This window comes from Morone saxatilis, unplaced genomic scaffold (genome assembly GCF_004916995.1).
Source record: "Morone saxatilis isolate NCDOM2014 unplaced genomic scaffold, NCSU_SB_2.0 Contig16, whole genome shotgun sequence".
Classification (NCBI taxonomy): Eukaryota; Metazoa; Chordata; class Actinopteri; family Moronidae; genus Morone; species Morone saxatilis.
Genome location: NW_023339718.1, coordinates 17,070,034 through 17,080,475, shown reverse-complemented (window position 1 = coordinate 17,080,475; position 10,442 = coordinate 17,070,034). Strand labels below are relative to the sequence as shown.

At 39.2% G+C, this 10,442-nt stretch overlaps 1 protein-coding gene across 1 annotated transcript in view; it reads right to left on the bottom strand.

The window, feature by feature from the left end:
- Nucleotides 1–10,215, bottom strand: part of LOC118325351 — a 12,675-nt gene extending 2,460 nt beyond the window's left edge. Inside the window, exons 1-11 of the mRNA XM_035657985.1 lie at nt 10,126–10,215; nt 8,109–8,197; nt 7,825–7,938; nt 6,929–7,123; nt 6,663–6,840; nt 4,099–4,282; nt 3,758–3,870; nt 3,213–3,599; nt 2,850–3,026; nt 2,279–2,469; nt 288–511 (exon numbers count right to left, since the gene is read on the bottom strand). Of these exons, the coding sequence (XP_035513878.1) occupies nt 288–511; nt 2,279–2,469; nt 2,850–3,026; nt 3,213–3,599; nt 3,758–3,870; nt 4,099–4,282; nt 6,663–6,840; nt 6,929–7,123; nt 7,825–7,938; nt 8,109–8,192 (1,847 nt within the window). The 5' untranslated portion in view covers nt 8,193–8,197; nt 10,126–10,215. The remainder of the gene's footprint in view (nt 1–287; nt 512–2,278; nt 2,470–2,849; nt 3,027–3,212; nt 3,600–3,757; nt 3,871–4,098; nt 4,283–6,662; nt 6,841–6,928; nt 7,124–7,824; nt 7,939–8,108; nt 8,198–10,125) is intronic.
- Between the last annotated feature and the right edge of the window lie 227 nt (nt 10,216–10,442).

Sequence of the window (10,442 nt, the reverse complement as noted above, 5' to 3'; positions counted from 1 at the left end):
GGGGGGGGGGGGGAGGTGAGGCACTGGAGGCATTTCTTGTTCACATAAAAGAGATTAATTGTGTAATTCAACAGTCAAAGGCTAAGATTTTATGCAGCAATGACAAGGCTGTCCTTGGATTAGCTACGTCTTTTTACTGTCTCTTTTATTATGTTCTTTACTAAAGTCACACTTTTAAAAGGCCAATGTTCCTGGATCTGCTTGTAATTCAGTGTTTTTTTCCCACATTAAATTGTTCTTTATTTCAGATTTTGTCGTAACGCGGGCCAGGGGTGCCTGGGACTTACTGTAAGCCTTTGACCTGAGGCTTCACTCTCAGAATGTCCAGCAGGATGTGAGCACCATATGGGCCAATGAGGTTGAGGTTGAGGTTGAGCAGTGTGACCTCGGACAAGCTGCTCTTTAGGGATCCCGCCAGGCTCAGTAGAAGGTCGTCTGTCAGTTCCGTGTTCCGCAGAACCAGCTGCTCCACCTCATCGGATGTGCTCAGCACTGTCATCATGGCATCAAGCTACACTTACAAACCAAGAGAAAGTCATACTTCTGGATTTGTTTGGCTTAGTGCAAGAGATCAGAACAAAATTCAATTCCAAAAGTTAAGACATATCTCCAAAAGGTTTGTCACTAAAGAGATGAAAGAAATGATGGATATGGATTTTAGAGTTTACCCACTCGGCTTCGGAGAGATTTCATAAGGCCAAGGGTTGTAGAATAATGAAAACATGTTGTTGCAAGATTTTACAACAACAACAATATATTTATATGTTTTTTTCTGTTCTATAATCCTGGTGGGAAATAGTCTCTCGCATGAGGATGCATCGCACTACAAATAAATGATACTGATAGAAATATCTTATATAACTTCCAGTTCACCAGACAGCAGGTTTTTGTGAAATAAAGGAATCCCATTTTGTAGCACAGATAGATTCATTATTTCCCTCATGCAGAAGTACATACATTTACAATACATTTTGCATCACTGCCCTGAGAGAAGAGTATTGTTAACATTAAGTATTCACTGTTTGTGTGCCAGAGCAGCATAGCTGGGCCGGGAGTGAGACGTGAGCAGGACAGGTGCTGGAGGTTTTCTAAACACAGAGACCGGGTGAGAGTCCAGAAAGACATATGGTCTGGCTGTCGGCCACTTTGCTAGACCTTGAGGAATCTTTTGGGCACTGTTGAAGGCTCTTTCATCATTACGGGTACGACAGAGCCAAAAGCCTGCCTGTCCCAGATAAAACTCAGTGACCATTTGTTACAACGGTTTGTGTATTAACCTCACCATAGTCCTTTAAGGAAGAAGAATTGTTTCGTGAATGAATTGACTTTTTATCAAATAAATCGTACATACTGATAACATAATGCCCTATTCCTGTTGCTGAAGTAGATTTGATGTTTTTGAGTTGTGTGAAATAGATACACACTGATACTGAAATGTATATTCACCCCTGCATCATCTTATTTAAATGCTAATGTCTGAACGGATGACATTTGCTTCTTGAATTTTCAATTTTTAATCTTTATTACAACATCGTTTCTGCTGTGTCATCGGGGGAAAAAGGCTGAAAACTATTGCCTGGGTCCGAACCTTTGAATCTGCCTGCTCGCCGAGTTGACTGATTCTGGTCTGGTACCATTTCTCAGTTTAAAAAGTATCCATCCAGTGAGCACCGCAGGAGGACTAACAAATAGCCAATCAGAGCCACTGGCAGGACTAACACCATTTTCAAGCTGTTATCAAGCATTGCCTGGCTGAGGAGTAATAACAAAAATGGCGACCGCTATAGACAAGGTATGCACTGCTATAGATGTTCTAAACACGGCGTGTCTCCTCATTATTGCCAGACGTTGTAGTTTGCTCTTACTTAGCACTACTCCTAAAACCCCTGTAAAACCAGTGTGTTACATGGCTACGCACCAGTGTCGACTCAAAATAACTTTAGATTTAGGCAGATATGTTGTTCTCTAGTGACTGGTTAGGGAAAATCAAATACCCCTCACCCGCAAATCGGTTATAGTGGAGGCAATGTAAGAATGAAGATGAAAATTTGACAATCCGATATCAGGCAATAAAAACTACTTAACATTAATGGGCTATAAACCCCTTAAAGGACAAATTGTTTTTATATTAACACTTTATTATATTATTTGGCAATTTAATTCTATCACATATTGCAGGGATGTCGGTATTTCAAGGGCTTTTGCCAGGGATTTAATGCCAAAAGTGTTTCTGGCAGAAACACAGATTCACCACAGTAATTTGTGTTAGTACACACACCTGTGCCTGCAGGTCTTGTTCTTTAACCGGCTCTTCTTTGCCAGCACTCTGGCTGTCTGCATCCTCCTCTTCCTCTGGCTCTTCATCAGGCTGTGGGACGGTGTCACTTTCTGCACTACGCTCCACATCTGAGCCTGGAGCTTGGGGCGGGCACGATGAGAGTTTCTTCTGGAGCCGGCACCTCTCCAATACTTGGCATACAAAGAGAAGAAAAAAAACTATTCAGGCGCAATAAAACTGTCTCTCCTAAAGCCAAGTGCACACAGTGATATTGATACCCACTGTTGATGTGGGAATGCAAGTAATGAAATCTAAAATTCTGTCTGAGCATTCGTGGTCAATAGACAAACAGTGAGATGTATGCATGCATGTGTGTGTCTGTGTGAACAATGTCTGCATAAACTCTCTCACACATCATCCATTTTCCTTCAAGCAGACATTGTTCGATGTATCACTTTATTGCAAATTCAACCTTCTTTATTTCTTCTGCTAACGTGTATTATGTAAATCAGTTACAGCACTCAAGGGGGATTCCAGTTCGTTCCTACTGTGCTGCGGTTTCTTTACTCACTGTTTGCCTTGAACCAGTTGTGTTTGTTTGGGCCATGCTCCAACGCAGCACTTATTTCCACACATTCTTCATAGAAGTCCTTCAGTCTTTCCCCATCTCTGTTTTTCTCATTTGATCCCAGGTCCTTCTGTTTCTCTCCATTCTGCTTAGTCAGAGCTTCCTCATCCTGCAATGAATCTTTAAAAAGAAACACTCTTGTTGTTTCCCATTTTTTTCTTCCACAAGGAATATTAAATGGAAATACCGCATGCAGATGGACTGAAGGTCATCTGTAGCTTCACTGGAATGCATGGAAGATTTTATTCTGTTTTTCCGGCGTCTCTTACAGGACTGAAACCAGCAAGGATGAGTAACAGTGCTCACCGAGAACTTTGCTTGTCTTGTTCGATCGCGGCTGCTCAGTCTGCAGCGCTGTGACACTTCTGGTTTCTTTCATCTTTGGTCTGGCAGACGGTGCTTGGTCTTTATATTTTTCTGTCACTGTTGACCTCCGCGAGACCTCCGAGCCCTTACTGTCTCGTCCCTCTTCGCTCTTATTTCTGGCTGTCTTTCCTTTGCTCTCTCTCTGATTAGTTTGACCCTTGCGTCGTTTCTTCTTGGAGGTCTCTTTAATCCCTGCTACAGTGGGGTCCTCGCTGTCTGTAGATCCTCCGCCGCCTTCCTTGATGTGTTTTCTTGTCCTCCTCACTGACTTCCTCTCTGGTTTGGCTGGGATAAACAGAGGGGATGATGGACATGACTCGATGGTGCCTACATTGGAGACATTAGAGGCTAAATGAAAGACAGAATAAATGCTTTGTGGGACATTTTGTCTTTAAACTAGTCCATTAAAATCAAGGACTGGGCCTAATGTCAAAAAAATGTTGATGAATAAGCTTTAGGAAGAAATGGAAAATTGAGACACTCACTTCCAGGCTTTGTACCATTGCCAGGGCTCTGCTCTAAAGGGAGAATTAAGTTCTCCTTTGTGCCGTTGTTCAGCTGCTGGCAGGAGCTGTATTTGTTTCGGAGACTTGTACATCTGAAAAAATGAAAAATTTTCTTTTATCATGACTCATATTTCCTCCCCTGTACCACCACCAACATCATTCCCTCATGTCATGCAATATGCATCCTTTTTCCTCCTCTGTTGACCAACAATACATTATATTTACAGAGCAATGGGTTTACCCAATCTGTTTTGACTGGAACTAATTTCTAATTTTCTGCCAATGGTATGCTGTCCCTCTCCCAGAGGAAGAAATCTGACCTGTAACAGGGTATCCCACCAGCCAGCCAAGACAACCTAAAGCAGCTCTTCCTGCCCTGCTGGAAGCCGGGAGCATAGCGGTACTCACAGCAGGAACTGATTCTGGCCACCATGATGCCGTTAACGTACAAGGTAACACTAAAGGGGTAACCTCTGTGTCTCTGAGAGGCAAACTGGAACTGCTCTGAAAGATACAAAGAGAAAACATTGCTTGAATATTGAAGATGATCATGTTTGACCTTTCTAACAGATTCAGCATGGTCATCTCCTGTCTTGTTTGGCTTATGTTGCTGTGAAGGTCAACAGGTTCGGAGATGGTTTCCCTTGGGTTCTATGCTCATGGTGCTGGCAGCATCCAGAAAATAGCATACAGCATACCTAATGTATTTCACCTTGACCTTTGATAGCCTGTAGAGGTGGAATTATGTTCAGTTCACTACAAAATCTGACCTATAAAATAACTAATTATAAGGTTAATAGCTATGCAACCACCTATTTGTAAGTTATCATTACATGTAAATTGTTTCTGGGATTACCGCTGTCTTTCAGTAATCTCTTGACCAGGCATCAACATAGGCTACTGCATTTAGCTGTTAAGCTGACAATGGCAATTGTTACCGGTGAGAGGAGCTCCAATGTCAAAAGCTACTGATACAGTCAGTGAAAATGATGATTCAGAATTGTCAGTTCAGCTTGTGGATCTCATATTATGCAAGAATTTGAATTTAAAACATTCAAAAATTAACTAAAAGGATCACTTCTATGTATTTGGTTGCAGAGATATCTACTGAAGTTAGCATGCTAACCAGCCTGCTTCGGCCCATCCTGTCTTGTAATACCACTTTGCACCTCAAGAGCCAATAGTCAGTGTAGCGCTGCCCCAAAAACCATGTTTGGCTGCAAAGAAAGATGTGATAGAAACAAAAGGTCACAGCATTTCTTCTACACTGGTAAGTAAACAGCTGTTAATGCTAACATTGGCTATAGCAATAGCTTATAAAGGTAGCTAATTGTATAATGTTCCCTCAATTATAGTTTGTTGAAAGAAAGAAAGACCTATGGGAGGGACTGTGTCCTCGTTTCTTACATATACTGTCAATGGTTTCTTATGGTGTGATATGTTGCCCCCAACTGGTCTGGAGTATGAATTTGACAGGTGCCAATTTTTTTGTATAACTCCTTTAAAGATGCGTTCATACATGCACTGAAAACCTGTATTGCGTAATGTCTGGGAGCTTTTCAATCAAAGAGCGTTGTCCTCGTTCTATTTCAATAGACAGCAGTCTGTAATTATGTGAGGTTTTATTTTCTTTTTTTCACTTTTTTTCTTGCAAGCCCCCAGTTGGGAAAAGTATGTCATACTAATTTAAAAATTAAAGACCAAAATCAGACTTTATCAAGTCCCATTTAGGAACAATTGAGTGGAGTAAGACTGAAAGGATAGCAACATCTGAGATGTCCAATTCAAGAGGACTATTATGTCGCTCTGCCATCATGCTCAGTCTTTTGTAAACCACTCTCAGACAGTCATTGTTACTGTCTAGAGAAGCTCTAAGAGAAAAATGAAAAGAGAGAAACTAAGAAAATCAGATATATAATATCACTTAAATTACTAAAGAAATATATTCCTTGTAGTGCTACTGTATCAATCTATACAGATACGTTTGGTTTTATTTCCCCAGGTTTTGAGATATCTATCTGCGTTCTGTTTCCACTCCAATACAATAAAGGTAAATTATATTTTGTTTTTGGTGCTCGCAACAATGAGAAATTCCTTTTAAAAAATTCAATAGCAACAATTCTTTGCAGTGACCCTGTTACTCTGGGCAATCCAAGTGAGCCCACTGTCGAAATCTTTCAGACTATTTCTTCTTTAAAAATTAATTCCAATAAAACCACAAATACCAGTGTGGCCAATATGTATATACTGTAGAATACAGTATACTGCATGTGTAACGTATATTAAAAGGTAAACATTTCCAAATTCTATATAGACTGTTTGGAGTTACGTGCATTGTCTTCTCCTTTCGTTTATTCCTTAATCTTATACAGCTACAGAAGATTGTGTAAACATATCACACACACAGTTCCAAGCAGAAATCCATATCTTCTTTCTTCGCCTGACATTGCGATTCCCTCCCTGCAGTTACGACTGTACAGTGTATATCAACATGTACCAGCTGCAAAGATGAAATAACTTGTCTTGTCTACTGACTTTTTTATGTGATGTAGTCTATCAGGTCACACATCATCTTTCCACTCCTGTTCAGCTCAAATACTGCCTCAGGCCAACATCCTCATCATCATCCTTTTTTACAATGTTGGTTTGAGGGCAGAAGAGTAATTAAATGTGTGAAAAGACAGGGAAGCTAACACCTCTAATTTCACTCAATTAATCTGGGCTCGTTTTATGCGGGAGAACAACTTAAGGTCGCCTATAGATGGTTGAAAATGACTCTAATAACAAAGACGTTTTAAAGACTTTAGATATTGTATTTTTAAATTCTCTTTTGTGCACATTCTTGGCCATTCTTAGCAACAGCTGTACATTTCACAGCTCCTACCTCCTGGAGTCAGCAGGCCTTTGAAGACACAGATATTCTCCCCTCCATTGACTTGCTGGAGGACCTTCAGTTCATCCTGAGTTGACCCCAACCCTGAGCCCCGATGACCTTGTCCAAGGTAGATCATGGTCACAGTGACGTTGGATTTCTTTGCCTCTTTTTGTGCCCTTAGGTTACTCTGGTGTGGAGAGAGAGGAAAAGGTTTGACTTTGAAAAGAAGCTTCTTGTGTGCATTTTTACCGGAAGTTAAACAGATGTCAGATTACCTGTTTTTGAGGGTGGGCTCCAGTTCTCTGAGAGGATACTGAGGAGAAAGATCCTCTTCTTTTGTCATACAGGTAAGGGCAGGACTGAGTGAGAGCCCCTTTGATGGAGTTTAGACTTGATACCTTTGTTGTGATGGCTGGGAGGTAGACACCGTCCTTACCAGTTTTGCTAGAACGGGCTGTTGAATCATCCAGCTACATTGGGTACAATGCAAAAATTTATTTATTAAATTAATAAATTAATAAACGTCATTATGTAAGATAACAAAATGTATATTTCTTTATCTGTTAGTGACTTTTTGGCAAAGGAATCAATATATGTAATGGGTAGCCTATATAAAATATCAACATGATGTATTTATTATTTGGAAGTCTTCAAACTCAGTGTGTTGCAACAGGAAGGGTTACCACTTCAATACTACAATACTACACCATATTGAGTTTTAGGTGAGGAAAAGTTTTTATTATAATTTTTACAAAACACAAACACACAAGGGAACATTGCTGAGGCTGTGGCACAAACATTGAAGAATTATATTTAAAAAATTCAGTAGCAACTTTTCTTTCCAGTGACCCTGCTACTCTGGACAATCCAAGGGAGCACATTATTAAAATGTATTTTTCTTCTTTAAAAATGTATTCCAATGAAAACTGTTTCCAACTGTTCTTGTTGGCATTAGGCAGATTTCTAAACATATAAACAATTTTGAATTTAAGATTAGTTAGTTATGTATTTTGAGAACCACAGTTACAAAGAAAACGCAAAATCTGCTCCATCAGCCTCTCTATTATCTCTTATCATTCATTTGTGTTTTAGTTTCAGTTAGAGCTCTCAACCTGTAATAAAGTGAACGTGTCATGATAATAATACACTGTTCAAAAAGCTGAATGCTCACCTTGTAGATCTCCACAGTGTCAGGATTCTCGAGGAGGAGGAGTTTGCTCTTCGCTCTGATCAGACTGGCAATGGAGTGGATCATTTTAGCATCTCTTCCAGGCTGAGCTGGAATCTGTAAAACATTGAAAAACCCCTTTCTTACTCTTTTAATCCATTAAAAAGGATGTTCTGTTACGTAACCAATAATATTCACAGTAATATTATTACTTAGAAGAGTTAAACAACCATTAATAAAGCTGTGGAGCTGACAGTCAGGATTATGGATCAGAAACACACACTTACAGGAGTATCTCTGTCTCCTCCATGGACTCCTCTATAAAAGAGATCCTGAAGGAGAGTCTTGCTGTTTCTCCTGATTCTTCTCATTGATTCTTACACAGAACAGGATACAGATACAACTTCATATCAGCACAGACAGAAACAGCAACATACAGACTTTGACATGAAATATATATATTTTAGAGTGAAAACAATGCTTCAATTTACACAGTTATGAGGAACTAGAGGCAGTTGGGAGTGCAATATTTTTGTAACCATGATAATCAGCACTTTGCATCACAACTACAAGGTAATAATGGGCCAATATCTTGTTAATAACATTTAATATAAAAATTGTATTGTGATATTTACAGAGGTAATAACCAGGTATAATCCGAAGCAATAGATATTGCACTTATTCACTCTTTTGCTGAAAGTTACAGTATGAGAAGATAACGCTTTTTATGTCTGTAAATTAAGTACAGCGCTAGAGCCAGGGTTGGTATAGCTTAGCATAAATAGTGATAGCATGGGTTAGCTTTGGTCTGACCAAAGTTTAAAATTATATATATATATGGCCTAAAGAGCAAAACAACATCAACATTCATGGTATACGGAGCAAAAAATAAAAATAGCAATAGCTTAATAATAATAATAATAATAAGGTAACAACAGGCTAACATATTGAAAATCGTTCTTTTGAAGACATTACCTGCTGATTAAGAAAGAATCAGAGGTGTGGACTGTGATTCCGAGATGTGAAACCAGGTTAATATTACCCCATTATTACCTAATTACTGAGAATATGTAAAGTAATGTAAAGTGCCACCCATCAGTGTGAGTAGAGCATGTGGGATATAATTCAGGTGAGGATGATAAAAAAAAAAGTAGTGAGATGAGAGTTTACAAGTCACTGTGCTCAGTGAATAGAGTCAGGAACAAAATCTTCCCACCTGGGCCTCATGTGCTAAAAACAAGATAAATCCTCCTTGGGGAAGATGAATTAAGATGACATTGATCTTTTTTACTGTACGCCAACAAGTCTCCATTGTTTCCTTCCCATCCTGTCAGTGACTGTACACTATTTGTAACCTAATCTATGGCCATGTCATCTGCTGGGCTGAGTGCTTCTGGGACCAGAGGCAGCAGGCAGACAGCCATGTCCTGAGATTAGCAGCCTCTGTATGCATGAGTGCACCTCAGCTTCAGATGGTTAATAGCAAGAAAAAAAGCTGTATTTCCAATGCAGCTCATTTTGAAGGTAGTCATAACTCCTCAAAATGTTAATTTTAAGCACTTTAGAGCAGTTGCCGTAATCTTTCTTGCACCCTTTAACATCTGAAATTGAACCAACTGTTGCAGCTGTAATCTACTCTATCTTCAGTTTTGATGCTATTTAATAATTTAAATGTCTGTGTAACTAATGTCATTCCTGATCAGAATATAATGCGTCATTTATCCCTGCCTTTTAAAATATCGATATATATCACTGAAAAAAATCTCCAGTACAAGTACACATCCAGCAATATTTTTTTTGTATATTCACTCAGTGTACTTATCAAGGGTAAAAGTGTTGATAAACTAATAAGTACGGAGCCTTTTGATGCTTTGATGCTTTTTATGTAGTTTAACAATTCATCTTATTTTATGAATGGCTTCCATGTTTCATTAGTACAATCTCAGTCTGCAGTAACTATAGCTGTCAAAAAAAGTACAAGTACAAAGTAGTAGAAAATGAAAATACTCAAGTAAAGTACAGTACTGTACAGTAGTAAATATACTTCATTACTTTCCACCACTGTGTAAAAATGTGTTAAATAAGTTACTTGACTATTCAATCTACCTAATAGAAAAGACATGAAGGTATATCACTTCAACGTTTACAGACATTTGTCCCTTGCTGCTTGTTATACCTTGTCGATAATAACAGTGCTTAGAATTATTTCTAATGATCATCTGTAATAAGGAGTTTAAAGTCTTCTTTTGTTCTTCCTTGCTCGCTAATTTTCCATCAAAGTACATCACAGCAAAAAGATCTTACCTGTTTTCTTGTCCAGGTACGGAGCTGAATGTCTCTTTCCACCAGGTGATCTGATACGTCCACAGCTGTTGATCTCCTGTTCTCTGCTCTCTCTTCACACAGCCAGCTAGTGACACCTGAGCAGCCGACACCTTTGGCACTGGGCCCCCGCCGCCTGACATTGGTTCCTCATCCATCTTTAATCCTCCCTGACCTTTGCTCTATACGCTCTGGCCACATGTAATGTCATTTATAAAGTCATTGCCCATCTTAAGAAACACTTTTGTCAACACATCATTAGGGATTCATCTGCTGATTGATAGCTTGGAATCTTTTTA